At 54.5% G+C, this 14,342-nt stretch overlaps 2 protein-coding genes across 2 annotated transcripts in view; one reads left to right on the top strand and one right to left on the bottom strand.

Moving 5' to 3' along the window:
* Positions 1–411: 411 nt before the first annotated feature.
* NFKBID (NFKB inhibitor delta) lies at positions 412–2,251 on the top strand. Its single transcript, XM_008048285.1, has 3 exons — positions 412–541; positions 811–975; positions 1,603–2,251. The coding sequence occupies exons 1-3, from the start codon at positions 536–538 to the stop codon at positions 1,654–1,656; spliced, it is 225 nt and encodes a 74-aa protein (XP_008046476.1). The 5' UTR covers positions 412–535; the 3' UTR covers positions 1,657–2,251.
* A 2,868-nt stretch (positions 2,252–5,119) lies between these two features.
* The window catches only part of APLP1 (amyloid beta precursor like protein 1), a 9,838-nt gene continuing 615 nt past the window's right edge, over positions 5,120–14,342 (bottom strand). The window contains exons 2-18 of the mRNA XM_021707646.1: positions 13,856–14,005; positions 13,452–13,595; positions 12,512–12,644; positions 12,193–12,305; positions 11,502–11,635; positions 11,207–11,391; positions 10,635–10,765; positions 10,187–10,261; positions 9,251–9,416; positions 9,047–9,171; positions 7,866–7,965; positions 6,818–6,925; positions 6,433–6,456; positions 6,192–6,262; positions 5,933–5,995; positions 5,688–5,831; positions 5,120–5,566 (exon numbers count right to left, since the gene is read on the bottom strand). Of these exons, the coding sequence (XP_021563321.1) occupies positions 5,468–5,566; positions 5,688–5,831; positions 5,933–5,995; positions 6,192–6,262; positions 6,433–6,456; positions 6,818–6,925; positions 7,866–7,965; positions 9,047–9,171; positions 9,251–9,416; positions 10,187–10,261; positions 10,635–10,765; positions 11,207–11,391; positions 11,502–11,635; positions 12,193–12,305; positions 12,512–12,644; positions 13,452–13,595; positions 13,856–14,005 (1,965 nt within the window). The 3' untranslated portion in view covers positions 5,120–5,467. The remainder of the gene's footprint in view (positions 5,567–5,687; positions 5,832–5,932; positions 5,996–6,191; positions 6,263–6,432; positions 6,457–6,817; positions 6,926–7,865; positions 7,966–9,046; positions 9,172–9,250; positions 9,417–10,186; positions 10,262–10,634; positions 10,766–11,206; positions 11,392–11,501; positions 11,636–12,192; positions 12,306–12,511; positions 12,645–13,451; positions 13,596–13,855; positions 14,006–14,342) is intronic.

Genomic DNA, 14,342 nt, shown 5'->3' with positions numbered 1-14,342 from the left:
AGGCGGGGCTTGAACTCCTGGGCTCAAGCAGTTCTCCTGCTTTGCCCTCCCAAAGTGCTGGAATGATAAGCATAAGCCACTGCACCTGGCCGGGATACATTTTAATGTGTTAAATACAATGTGGGGTAGCCAGGACAGATGCTAGCCCAGAGAACGCCTTTGAGGAGCTGGAAAAGGAGCTTCTTTCTCAGATACTTGGGCAGAAATGTTATAAAAAATGTCCATTTCCACGAGGTGTGTGGCGTGAATGATATCCCCTAACACACGATACTGATACTATGTACGATACAGCACATTAAAGTGAATGAGGCACTCCTGGGGGGGCTTGCAAAGGAGGGGCAAGGTCTCTAAGGGTTCCTGGGTTCCGTGGGTGGGGGCCTGGGTGTGAGGAGTGGTCTGACCTCTGCCATTCTCCTCCTGACAGGAGATCAAGAGCAACAAGACAGTTCTGCACTTGGCCGTGCAGGCTGCCAATCCTACCCTGGTTCAGCTGCTGCTGGAGCTGCCACGGGGAGACCAGCGGGCCTTTGTCAACATGAAAGTGAGTCCTGGGCTGGGATGTTCAGGTTGTGTGAGATGTGGTAGAGAGGGGGCAGTGGGAGGGACGTTGGGGGTTCTGTGGACACGGAGGGGACAATGTGTGGGGTCTGAAGGGAACTGTGTAGAAGGTAGATGTAGATTGCCAGGGAATGTGTGCGACATGAACACAGGGACGTGTGCAGTGTGGCTGTGGCAGAATCAGAAGCACAGTTTTCAGGACCTAGGCCAGCCGAGTCTGGGTCCTGAGCAGCCCTTCCTTTCCTACCCCAGGCCCATGGCAACACAGCCCTTCACATGGCGGCTGCCCTGCCCCCTGGGCCAGCCCAGGAGGCCATCGTGCGGCACCTGTTGGCAGCTGGGGCGGACCCAACACTGCGCAACCTGGAGAATGAGCAGCCTGTCCACCTGCTGCGGCCCGGGCCGGGCCCTGAAGGGGTGAGCACTGAGCCTGACTGCAGAATGGCCTCTGAGCTAACAGGGTGGCCCCATACCCAATCCTGCCCCCCACCCCCGTTCCAGCTTCAGAGGGTGACTTCTGACCCTGGAAGATGACCGCAACCCTTATCCGATCCTGACTTCAAACTGAGACCTCTGACCTCCGTGTTTGATCCCTTGCCCCAGAGTGGGGACTCCTCTCACCTCTGTCCCTGCCCTGACCTCAAAGTTGACCTGTCCTCCCAGCCTTGAATCTTGACTTTAGGGTGTGACCTTTGATCCCCAAGTGTGACCTCTGATCCTCTGCCCCAACCTTGGGTCCTGACCTCAACTGTGACTTCTGACCCCTCGCCTCTCCCCCTCAACCCCCCCTCAGTGCTGACCCCAAGGTGGGAACCTTCAACCAGCAGTACCTTTCCCTTCATCCCAGTTCTGGTTCCTGACCCTTTCTCAGTTTGTGAACCCAGACCTTGACCTCAGTCCACATCTTGACCCTGGATTTCTGACCTTCAAATCCAGCTGACCCCACTCAGTCTCTCCTGTCTAACCCCTGCCTCCACACGGTGTGCCTTCTCCCCTCTCCTTCCAACCCCCTAAACTCCTCACTCTGTGTTGCCTTGTCCACAGCTCCGGCAGCTGTTGAAGAGGAGCCGTGTGGCGCCCCCAGGCCTGTCCTCTTAGGACTCAAACCCAGAACCTGGACTGATTTTCCAGTCCCCACCGTCCTGTGGGACAGCCAGCGTATGCGAATGTTGCAAATCCATGATAATGTATGGAATGCCCTGCCATTGGGGTCTTACATTAAAACCCCAAAATGGCTGCCGGGGGGTGAGCAGTCCCCAATATTTGGGATGATGTGATATCCCTCCCCCACCCACAAGGAGCCCTCTTGATGATTTCTGTGAAATCGAGGCTCCTTGATTGTTTCTGTGAAACACCCCAGGCCCCTAACCCTTTCCTTACTGGGATTTTTCAGGGTTCTTTCCCCTAACTCAGCTCTTCCTACCCAGAGACCCAGATGAAATCCCCCTACATGGTACTTGGCCATCCCAGTAGGGCTCCTAAGATGGTCCCCTAGCTCTCCCCAAGATCCACACCCTTTGGGTCCTAACCCCTGGGATATAGTAAGGACCCTCTTAGATTAGAGTTCCTTAGGCCCTACTGCCTTCTGATTCAGAACTCAACTGGGCCCTGTTTTAGACCTCAGCATTCCCAGTGAGTCCTCCCTAATCTGAGCATCTCTGAAACTCCACATTAAACTCAATTTGGGCTAGAACTGTCGTCTGATCTCTGGGGGCATGGGTGCAGGGGAGTGGCTGTGATACCCTGCTGAGGGGTCAAGTTGGGATCATTCCTGGATGGGGCATGTAGTGGCCACTGTGCTTGCCAAGTTTGTATCCCAGAACCCTCACCCTACCGACACGTGGGGGCCTACCTGCCAATGCCAGCCCCTGAATCTTTGCCTTTGGGCATTCTCAGACCACTGGGGCTGCTCCGTCCTGTGTATGGGCATGGCAAGCCCTGAAGCTAGGGAGCTCATGCCCACTTCCCACTCCAGCAACTGGCAGCCAGTGACTGATAAAAGATGGAATGTACGCACTCCAGGTGCCTCACCTCTGTTGGGGAAACTCGGAAGTGCATGTTCTACACAGGCTCCCAGAGGTCCCCAACAGGAGGAAACTGCAGTTACCCTCAGTAGTTCAGGCTTAATAAAACACCCTTTATTGCTGCTTTCTTTTTGTGTCTCTTCCCTCCTCCCACCAATAAGTTCCATCCCTTCCACTCAAACCTGGCCTCAAATTCTTGCCTTCGTGTCTGCTTCTAGAGAAACCTAGACTGAGACCTCCACGATGCCCCATCTCATGCTTGCCCCACGGCCTTTGCTCTGGCCTCCATCACCATGTAGCCACCTGAAGCGCCCCACCCCAGAACTCAGCGATCCCTCACGGCCCCACTCCCTCTGCCTGCTTGGAACCCCTCAGGAACAGCAAACCAAGTGTCTATTGACAAACGTCAGGGCCTAAGCCAGTGTCTCCACCCCAGAGCGTAAGGCTTTAAACAACGATTCTGCAATCTAGGCTGCATAGCTGGCAGTGCTGCTATCTTCCTTTGATCTCTCATGTGTACTGGAAATCCAAGATAACTTCATACGTTGAAACCTCAAGCCCCAACGGGGTGGTAATTGGAGGTGGGGCTTTGGGGAGGTAATTAGGCCATGAGGGAGGGGCCCTCGTGATGAGATTAGTGTCCTTCTTAGTAGAGATGTGGGAGAACTTGCTTCCCCTCTCTGCTCTCTGCCAAGTGAGGATGTAGCAAGAAGATGGCCGTAAGAATTCCCTCATCAGACACTGGATCTGCTGGCACCTTGTCTTGGACTTCCCAGCCTCTAGGACTTGTGAGAAATAAACACACAAAGTCTATGATATTCTGTTACAGCAGCCCAAACTAAGGCATATATCGACACATGTGCACACGTGCACACACACGCGCCACTGACTTGATAGGATGTCCCTGAGGAACTTTGCATTATTAAAAGGAGAATTGACATCATCTTCAGTGGGAAGAGAAGAGTGGCTTAGAGGTACAAGAGCGTCAAAGGAGCATTAACGAAGTCGTTTCCCCTGCTGGAATTTCACTAACATCAGAGTTTTAAAATTAATTGTGTTTTGACCTTAAAATGCAAACTTTATTATGGAATCTCACACTGGCTATATTGAGCAAAATAACCTTTCATTTCCTGCCTCACCTGCTTGGAGCTCCTTGTTTATTGTTGGCCTGTTGATCGCTCTTGGTTGTGAAAACACAAAGCAGCTTTTACCCCGCCTATAGTGTGAGTGACAGATTTCCACTGGGCTCATCTGAGTGTATAACCACTGTCAGAACAATTCTTGAAAGAAACTGTGGCACTGTGTCTCACTTGCATCGTTAAGGCATCTTCCAACCTCTACCAGGTGTGTATTTAGTATACATGACCTGTATTTACATGTATATATTATGAAGAACCACTGCTAACTCATAGGTCCTTTGGGAGAATTGCAAATAGGTGCTCTCGCCTCAAGCCATAAGTCAGGAAATCTTGGAATGTGCTGACATTAGAACATGACACATTACTGCCATCTGCTGGGAAGTTGTGGTAAGAAAAGGAAACATACACAGTCTAAGTGAACAGTGCACCTGGAATTTTGCAGGGCACAATCTGATCACCATATGGATGAGCCTTGAAGAATTCGACATCAGGTTAGCAAAGTGGCCATGAGTATGGGCATGAGCTGGGCTTCCTGTGTTGAATTCCTAGCTCTGACCCTTCCTAGATGGTGTCCTTGACATGAGATGTGACTTCTCTCTGCCTCTGTTTCCTAATCTATAGATAGGGATGGTCATCGTAGCCACTCCATGGGATGGAAGTAATGGTTAAATGTACCTACCAATGCATCTAAAGCCCTCAGAGCAGTGAGCACCAGATGAGAGTTTGCTGCCATTATGTTAAAAAAAATGCATTCAGCACCCCATAATGGCAGGCACGGTTCTAACATCTCCACAAATATGAACCAATTTAATCCTTATAACAATCCTCTTGGGACCGGTAACAGCATATGTAGAGGGCTAACTCCAACATGCACGAAATGGGACATGTGAGAGTATAAATTCCAATAGACACTTGCAGACACCATAAATCCCCTTCTGGGACAATGTGAATTTCCATGCCCCAGGGGGATTCCTACAGACTCCTTAAGAAGGGGTGAGGGCTGTGGGGCATGGGATGGGTGTTTCAAGATTCCAGTCCCTCATAGAGCTCCCACAGACTGGAGTCGATACTGGGGACTGTGTGTAAGGCTGAAAGAAAGCAGAAGAAGCTTGCCAGAGCCCAGACTCCTTGGGGTCCACTCTGGTAACCAGCAGGCAGATAGCTAGAAGTCACAGCCTATTCAGCACTGCAGAAAGCTCCTGGGTAAGCCAAGAGCCTGTCCAAGGTCTTTGGGCCTCACCCCTCCTCCCCATCGCCGGCACCAGCCCTTCCCACAGGCCCTGCCTAGATAGAAAGTGCCCTCCTCCAGCTTAAAGAGGCGAAGGAGGTCTGGATAGGGACGGACACTGCATCCAGCTATGACCACGCACTAATCCTCCTAGAGAGACACAGGACGGACTGGCGGGGAAGAGGATTTTATTGGGATGTTAGTGGGGAAAACGTGGGAGGGTGAGTTCCAGGAACAACAGACACTGGGACCAAGGTGGTGGTCACCTTCAGGAGAAATAAATTAACTTAAAAATAAATTAAGAGGAGGAGGCCCCATGTGGGGAAGAGCTGGGCATATGGGGATTTCTTAGGGATGGAATTTGGGATTGGAAAGGGGAAATAAGAATTTCCAGCCCTCTCACAAAGGGTGTGAAATGAACTTTCAAGGCTCCCTCCTACTCTAGGCTGGGAGTGGGATTCTGGGGCTCCAGGGAGCGGGAAGGTCTGGGCTCGGCTGAAGGTGTGAAGGGGACTGGTTCAGGGTTGTTCCTCCAGGAAGCGGTAGGTGGGGTTCTCATAGCCATGCCGTTGCAGTTCCCGGAGCTGCTGCTCCTCCAGGGTCAGCATGGGGTCCACCTGTGACAGGTGGACAGCAGGGGAGGGAGGGTGGGCCCTGGGAACCTGCCCACAGATCTCACAGCCCATCCACACCCAGGCTCTGGACCTCTTCTCCACACCCCATCTTTGTGTCTCTCACCTCCACCACCCCGTGGCTGATAGTTCCGTAGGGTTTCTTCCTCCTCAGGAGCAGCATGGAGAGGACAATCAGGGAGCCCCCGCCTGCTCCCATGATCAGTAGGCCAGACACAGCCTCACGGGACACGCCTGTCCCAGCTGGCGCCTGCAGGGAGAGGAAATGAGGCAGAGGACATCTTTGAGGCTCACCTAGCCACTGACCTATGACTTCTTTCCCCTGGGTAGTTGGGATATTCCTCCTCTTACCAGCTCATCTCTCTGAATCTCCGCTGAGTGGAAAGGAAAACCCCTTGGAACAGACGCATTCACCTGGGGGAGCAGGAGGTGTCAGGGACCCAGGAGTCTGGGTCCTGGCCTCTTCCTCCCCAGGCCTCTTCTTTCCTAGGATCCCAAAGTCCATGTCCTCAGCCCTCTCTTCCCTCAGGCCAAAAAGTCCAAACCCTCAGCACCCTCCTCCCTCACACCCAGCAGCGCAGGCGGGAGCCCACTGGTCGGACTAACTTACCTTTCGCTCATACTGCTCCAGCGGGGACATCTTCTCTTTCCCAGGGGATGAAGCTTCTTGCTCTGTGGACCCTACCCCCCAAGTCCTATCTCATTCTTTAAGGTCCAGAGGAGTGGGTCAAAAAGCATAACAGGCTCCACCCCAAGCGGTCTGGGGTTCCCAATGTCTGGACCCTGTTCCATTCTGAGTTTGGGGATTCAGTGGGATTTAGTGACTGGACTGTACTGTGTGAGGCACTCACCTTTTGGAAGGGTCATGGGGGTGTCTGTTGGCAGCCAGAGGAGTCAAGGTAGATGGAACAGTGAAGAGAAGAAGGTGTCATCAGAGAAAGGTGGAAAACACCGTCCCAGGGACCCAGAAGGAGGACAAGGATCCCATAGGATCTAAGGCCTCCACTACTTTAGGTATCCCTCTCCATCCTCTCCATTCATCCTCTCCCAGACACCCTCAGACTTTATGGGATTAAAGGGGATCTGTTCCCTAAAGTCTGGGCTTGTCTCTCTATCTATCTGAGGGGGCGGGGGGTGAGAAAGCAGGAGTCTATTAAGAAGACAAAAAACTTACCAAGCGGAAGGGGACTTGAAAGAGGGTTTGTCCCAGGTTTATCTAAATTCGGGTTCACTCACCATCCTTGGAATCTGGAGGCTGCAGGCCACCCTTGTCCTCACTGTTGCTCCCAGAAGCAGGAGCTTCCAATTCACTGGGACCCAGGTGCTCAGAGTGGAGGAGTTCCTCTGAGGAGAACATGCAGAAAGGTGGCAGAGATAGTGAGCGTTGGGAGGCCACAAAACAAAACTGGGGGAGTGAAGGGCACCCTAACAGAAGAGTGACTGGGAGACCCTCAGAGTCAGCCCCTAGTGTGGGGTAGCTATAAGTGTGATCTGGCAGAGTTGGGATCTGGATGGAGGCGCCATGGGCACGGAGGATAGAGGCTGAAGTTTCAAGAGTATGGCTTCCTTAGGGTTAGGCACGGGGTAGCTAGGAGGATGTCACAGGAGAGCTGAAGGCTGCTGCAGGTCACACTTTATGGTCTTCATACGCCTGTGTCATTTCCTCCCCTTTAGTCTGGATTGGGTATGTCACTTGCTTTAACCAGTAGAATGTGGGGCCAAGCTTTAAGAAGTCCTGGAAACTTCCATCTTTGTGTTTGAGGAGCATGGACCACCATGTAGGAAGTCCAGCAACCCTGCTCATACTGCTCCAGCGGGGACATCTTCTCTTTCCCAGGGGATGCAGCATCTTGCTCTGTGGACCCTACCCCCCAAGTCCTGTCTAATTCTTTAAGGTTCAGAGGAGTGGATCAGAAGGCACACCAGGCTCCACCCCAAGAAGTCTAGGGTTCTACAAGGAGAGGCACCATGGAAAAGAGAGACTCTGAGCCTACTTGGGGAGAAAGAGGCCCACTTGTGCTAGAGTCCCCACCCCTAGATGATCTGCTAGCTAAGGATAGCTGCACAGTTGACTACTAGCAGGGCCACTAGAAGAATCACACAGCTGAACCCAGACCAGATGGCAGCATTATGAATGAAGAAAAATGGTTGTTGACTTAAGCCACTAAGCTCTGGAGTGGCTGTTACATAGGAATAGATAACTGAGATTGGGCGACCAACATTTGGGAGTCAAGGTCTGCCCTCAGAGATCTGGAATGGGAGTCAGAGGGTAGTGAGCACTCACGGATCTGGGGCCGCAGCTCCTGAGCCAGACGGGGATTCTGGTCAAGGAGGCCCAGGCTCTGATTCATCCTTTCCTCAATCACTTGGAGGTGGGTCTGCACCTGTGAGGGAGTGGGCGTGAAATAAGAACTGGGCAACGCAGGCTAGAGACGAGGAAAGATGACGTTTGATAAATACAATAGGATCCAAGGAAGAATAGCACATACAATGGATAGGAAGCATGGTACAAAGGTTAATCATCGGGTCATATGAGGAAGGAAACTGAAGTCAGAGAAGCAAGATACAAAGAGAAGGAAAAGATATTCGGAAGACAGGGAGTGAGAGCTTTCAGAAAGGAAGTAAGGTACAAGAAAAAGAAGTACTACATGTATTTGGACATGTATTTGGTACTGTCCCATGCTGAAGTTCTCTTCCTTTTTCTCCAATCTTATTTCTCTCTTTTCTTTGAGTCAAATACTGTGTGCTGATGCATCTTTCAGTTTACTTATCCTTTCTTCCACCATCTCCAGAATTGGAGCCCATCCCGTCATGTGTGGTTTCATTTTTAAGGTCATGGCCTCTGCACTCTAGTCTGGGCGACTGAGTGAGACTCCAACTCAAAAAAAAAAACAAAAAAGAAAAAGAAGTCACTAGGAAAAGTGGGGCACAGGAGGCAAGGTTAGTATAGGATACAAAGGTACTTTATAACAGATAGAAGGCTGGGTGCGGTGGTTGAAGCCTGTAATCCCAGCACTTTGGGAGACTGAGACGAGAGGATTGCCTGGGCCCTGGGGTTCAAGACCAGCCTGGGCAACTTGGTGAGACCTTGTCTCTTCAATAAAGTAGCGCCTGTAGCTCCAGCTACTTGGAAGGCTGAGACGGAAGGATCGCCTGAGCCCAGCAGGTTGAGACTGCGGCGGCCATAAGCACGCCACTTCACTACAGCCTGGGAGACAGAAAGAAATTCCAACTCAAAAAAAAAAGTTAAGAGGTAGAGGTGAGTGAGGTAGGGATGGCTGAAAGGAGGGCCTGAAGAACAGAAAGTGGGGTCTGAGGGGGTTCCGGAGACGGGGAGTAGGATCGGAAGATCCTATAGAAATGACGAGGTTCAAGGACAAGATTTGGAGCTCAAGAACACAGAACAAAGTATTCATGGGGTTTGAGAACTAGCAGGGCATTTGGGAGCTGGAAGAATCTGAGCACCTGGAAACGCATCTGCTGGGCCTTCTCAGGGTCCACGGCAGCCACGTGCTGGTAGTGACGCAGTGTGTGCCTTTGCTCCTTCTGCTCAGCACGCAGGTAGCGCCGCAGGGCCAGCAAAACGCGCTCTGCCTGTGGAAGGAACGAAGGCTGCCCAGGCCCGCCCTGGCTGTTTCAATCTCACCCTCTGCTCTCTGCCCCCACAGCCCCACACCTGAGGTGGATCCCCCTGCAGTGCTGCCAGGAAACCCTCCAGGGCAGCCCGGCGCTGGTCGTTGATAAGGGCGATGACGCGGGTGGCATGGGTCTCCACCAGACGCTGTCGCTCACTGGACACCTGCTCCTCCAGGGTCTGCAGAATGGACTGGAAGTGCTGTGAGAAGGGAAGAGGGTCAGGAGAGGGGAAGATGGGACAATGCCTGGGTCAAAGAGAGTTGGGACAGGGCTATAGGGGCAGAGGGGGTGGAGTTCAATGGATCTAGGCCAGAACCAACCTGGTTCAAAGGGCCCAGAGATCCTCAGGGCCAGGCACAGTGAGGGCAGGACTAGGCCCACTGGGAGTCAACCTAAGGGTGTAAACTGTAAGGGTGGGAACAATTTGGGAACAGAATGTAAAGGTGAAAGGGACCAAATCTTGTAAGAAGAGTGAGGCTCCAGGCCTCGGCAGGGGCAAACTGGAGACAGGCTATGCCTAAATGAGTTGATGGGGTAAGACCCAGAAGTGGAACGGGAACTAACTGGAGTGGGGTCGATAGGGGTTAGGGCTGCACCAGATAAGGCTGGTGAGATCAGAGGGACAGGAGCAGAGTCAGGCAGACCCAACAGGGACATGAATGCCCCGAAGGGACTGAGAAGGATCTGGCTATATCTGCGGGGAGCCCAGCTTGGGAGAGGACTCCAGAGCCGGCCCTCAGAGTTGTCAAGTGATGACAGGGCCAAACATGGCTGATATGGGGAAGAGAGCAATGTCAAGTCAGACTCAGGTCAGGAAGAGCTGAGCCAAATGAAGGGGTGGGGCAGAGGCACAGATAAGTAGGAAGGGGGGGAACTGGATGGGATGGGACATGACCAGAGCCAGGCTGAAACCGTGTGTACTCCAGGTGGTGGACAGGCAGAAGTAGGGCCTGTTGGAGTTCATCCTACCTCATTCAGGGCCTGCCTGTCAGCTTTAGGCAGGTTCTTGGACTGGTTATCCGCCATGGCCCATTCACGCATCACCTGTGGTGGAGGAGAGCTTCAGGAACCCAGAATCTACCCTGATCTACCTGGTGAGTCTCCCAACCCCTCTTCAAGAGCTTGGAGGCTCTAGATCCCTTAAATCCTACTGGATCTTGGGTTCCCAAGAGGGAAGACTCAGAAGGAGTTTAAAGTGGAAGACTATCATAGACCAGAGCTTCCACAGAATTTGGTCTATTTCAATGGGATTCTAGATGGGTCAGGGATCCCTGGTCATCTTAGGGGGTGGTGTGGGGGCTTGGGGTAGAAACGGAACTGGGGAGCCTTTGAAGGTGGTATCAGTGTGTCCCTGAGGAGTTTCCTGGTTTTTAAGGAGCTCTGTGATATGGGAGTCCAGGCATCCCAGAAACATCACCTCATTAATCTGGCGCATCCTACGCTCCTCCAGGTCCATCTTGGCCCTCAGGAAGCCTTCGTGCTCGCTGATTTCCCCAGGCATGCCAAAGTAAACATCCACACCATCTGTGGGCCTTGGGGTGGGTGTGACTGCAAGACCAGGGATCGGGGGTCAGCCTGCAGCCCACCTCCAGGCCACCTTTTTGTCCTCTCCTAGAGTGCACTGGAGACCATTATGCATTCGGTTTAGCCATGGGAGATGCAGTTCTGGGAGATGCATCATGGGAGATGCAGTTCTGGACTGGGCCTATTCTTGCACAACTTAGGAATCGATTACACCATCCTCCAAGCTTTCCAAAATGACTCTTAGGTCCTACTAAGAGGCCTCACCACTTCCAAGTACCCCCAAACCACCCCATCCCTTTGCATTGTTCACAGGCTGTACTCTATCCAAAGCAGCTCCTATCTCTTCCATTCCCTCTAGCTGGGCTTCTCCCCCACAGGCCTCTCCAAAGATGCCCCACACCAAGGCTCTCCCAAATCATTGTTCCTCCATGATAGAGGGGTCTGGGTACTCAGAGACTGCCTCACCTTTACTGACCGCTGCAGGGGTATGGGAGCTTGGGGGTGGGACTTTTTCCTCCTCCTCTTCTTCTTCAGCCTGCGGGGGCTCCACAAAGTAATCGTCTACTGGTTGTAGGAAGGATTCCTCCTCTTCCTCATCCTCACCACCCTCTACTCTGCCCCCCAGGGGCCAGGACCGGGTGGAGGGGTCACTGAGGGAGCAGAAGACCCAGACAGTAAGACCCCAGGCCCAGGCTCCCAGGGTTCCATCCCTTGCCTGAGAAGCCTTGGGTTTGGGCATGGAGGGTTCCCTCCCACTCACCCAACTGCTGTTCCAGATGGGTCGGGGGTCACTGGAGGGGGACAGCACACATACTCCACACCGCGGAAGCGATCTGTGCCACAGGGCAAAAGCATGCCCGAGCCATGCAGGATGAGGCCCTGGGAGCTGCAGGCCTGTGGAAAGAGTGGACCCAGATGTCAGGGTTGTGGAGCAGAAGGGATAGAGGGGGTCCTGAATGCCTGGGTCTTGGGGCTTGAGGAGCCCCTGGGGCCCTGGTTCTGGAGGAAGGGTTTGGGAGAAGAAATTCTTAGATTCAGTCGGGCTCGGTGGCTCAGCCTGTAATTCCGTGCCTTTGGGAGGCTGAGGTGAGTGGACTGCCTGAGCCCGCAGGTTCGAGACCCGCCTGGGCAACTTGGCGAGACCTCATCTCTACCATAAATCAAAAATTAGCTGGACGTGGTAGTGCGTGCCTGTAATTCCAGCTACTTGGAAGGCTGAGGTGGAAGGATCGCCAGAGCCCAGCAGGTTGAGGCTGCAGTGGCCGGGAGCGGCCACTACACTCCAGTCTGGGTGACGGAGTGATACTTCAATCAAAAAAAAAAAAAGAAATTCTTAGATTCCAGTAGGAAGAGGGGGCTGAAGGCCTGGACTCCTCGGTTCTGGTGGAGAAGGGTGTTAGGAGCCTGGGCTTCTGGGTTCTAGGGGGCAGGGAGTGTGCCAAAGCCCTGACCTCCTGTGCCTCCTGATGCCTCCGGGTTGAACTCTCGCACTGGTCCATGCGCTCCTGGTGCAAGAACCGGCAGCCTTCAGGCACCAGCAGGGCCTCGCTCACGAATTCACCAGCTGCGGAACGGGGGACACCAGGGTGAGACCCTACTACTGCCAGCAACCCCACCCTCCTCGGAGCCCAAATCTTTTATCCTCAGAGGCTTCTCTGCCACGCCGAGGACCCAGGAACCCAGCCCCTCAGTGTGGAGCCAAGACAGGGGCTCAGAACCTTGCCCCTTGGAAGCTCCCACCCTGTTCCCCTCTCTCAGCCTGTGACTCACGCAGGCAGCGGAAGGGCACGACCTGGTGGTGGGGGTGGGCACAGCGGCCACTCCGGGCACCCCCGCACCAGTGCTCCATGGGGATGGCCTGTGCAGCCTGCTCCACACGTGCAATCTGCAGCTCCGGATACATCTGGGGATACCGGTAGGGGAAATCAACCCTCTGTCCCCTCCAGACACTCTCTCTCCCAGTCATGTCCCTTTTCAAGATTCTAGTACTCATAAAGACATCTCCTCCTACTCCTGCTTCTCTTAGAACCAGCCTTAGGTATCCCAGTCCCTCGTGCCCACTGACCACGCCCCCGAGCAGCTGTCCCTTAAAAATCCCGCCATCTCGCCCTACTCTTGTCCGGTCCAGTTTCTTTAGGAAGGCCCTCCCACCTGCCTGTAAGCTCAACTTCTCTGAGCCCACTTCTACGGCCAGCCCTCCCCCCAGTCAGGTTCATCTCCCCATAGGTCTCACCCTCTTTTAAGCCTCGCCTCTTTCTCCGTCCTCTCAATAACTCTCCCTTCTCTTTGTATTAGACCCGCCTTTCATAGCCACTCTCCCTAGCTACCCACGCGCTCACTGGGCTCCTTCTCCTCCTTTCTCCATCTTGCTGGTCCATACGGTCTCTTTTTGTCTTAGCCTGCCTGCCTTTTAGCCACTGTCACCTATACCTCTCATCTTTGCAAAGCCCGCCAGCTTGCTAAACCCCACCTCTTCTCTGGCTATCTTCCTAACACTGGCTCATCGCCTTTCCCAGCTTAGTATCTCCAAACGGCTGGTGCCCTAGCCGAACTTTTCTAGGTTGGCCACACTCCCTAGCTCCCCACGCCTTCTTAGATCCCGCAGCGCTCTGGACCCCGGCTTTTGCAAGTCTAGTTTTTAGGGACGGCCCCGCCCCACCTGGGGCCCGCTTTCCCGCTGACCACGCCCCTCCCGGTCGGTCCCGCCCACCTGTCTGCAGTACTCCAGCACGCGCTGCGGGTCCCGGAGACAGCGGCGGGAGCGCTGGGGGTCTGGCTCCCAGCGGCCGGTGCGCAGGTCCCGGTGAAGGGTTGGGCGCCCGCAGAGTCCTGCCACCTGGGCTGACCCCGGGGCCTAGGGACAGAGGCGGAGGGGACAGTGACGGTCGGGGAGACGTTGGCATGAGGGTCCCCTGGTCCTTTGCTCCCTGGGACCTAAACCCCAGCGCCCACCCCCTCCCCCGAGCACGGTGCGCCCGCCCCCGTGGAGGCCCGGTTCCCTGGGAAACAGCTCCAGCGGGGCGGAGGCGCCCCGGCTCTCCCGTTGCTATGGCGACCCGGGTCCCCCCGGGATTCTCCCGGCCTTGTTGCCGCGGAGACAGGCTCCGCCCCCACCTCGGCGCAGCCGCGCTGGAGCCCGAAGGGGTTAAACCCGAATCGGGGAGGAAGAGGCCAGAACCCAGGCGTTCCCGCCCCTCCTCCCGCCGTCCCTAGCTCAGGCTCCCGTCTCAGGGTGCAAAGACGACAAGCCCCGGCTTCAGGGCCCTGAAGGCCCGGACACTAGGTCCTTGAGGACTGGGCAGCTACAGCTGGTCGAGGATCGTAGTGGCTGGAGGCCTGAACTCCTGGGTCCTGGGAGGCTGCGAGGGCCCTCATCTGGGTCCAGAGGAAGCAAGGGGCCTGGATCCTTGGATCCAAGTGCCTTCCTGCCTGGTGGGTCCTATGTTCGCGGGAGGAGGGGCTGGGGCCGAGTCACCTCGGGTTAGAGGGTCTGGAGAAGGGACTGGACTTCTGGGACCGCGGCTCTGGCGAGGCCAGTCCCTCGGCTGGGCGTGGGGGGGGCTGGGACGTCAGACGGTGGGGAGCCTGGGTTCAGGAATGC

Source organism: Carlito syrichta, unplaced genomic scaffold, assembly GCF_000164805.1.
Source record: "Carlito syrichta isolate Samal-C Ts95f unplaced genomic scaffold, Tarsius_syrichta-2.0.1 Scaffold123311, whole genome shotgun sequence".
NCBI lineage: Eukaryota > Metazoa > Chordata > Mammalia > Primates > Tarsiidae > Carlito > Carlito syrichta.
This window is presented reverse-complemented; position numbering and strand designations above follow the sequence as displayed.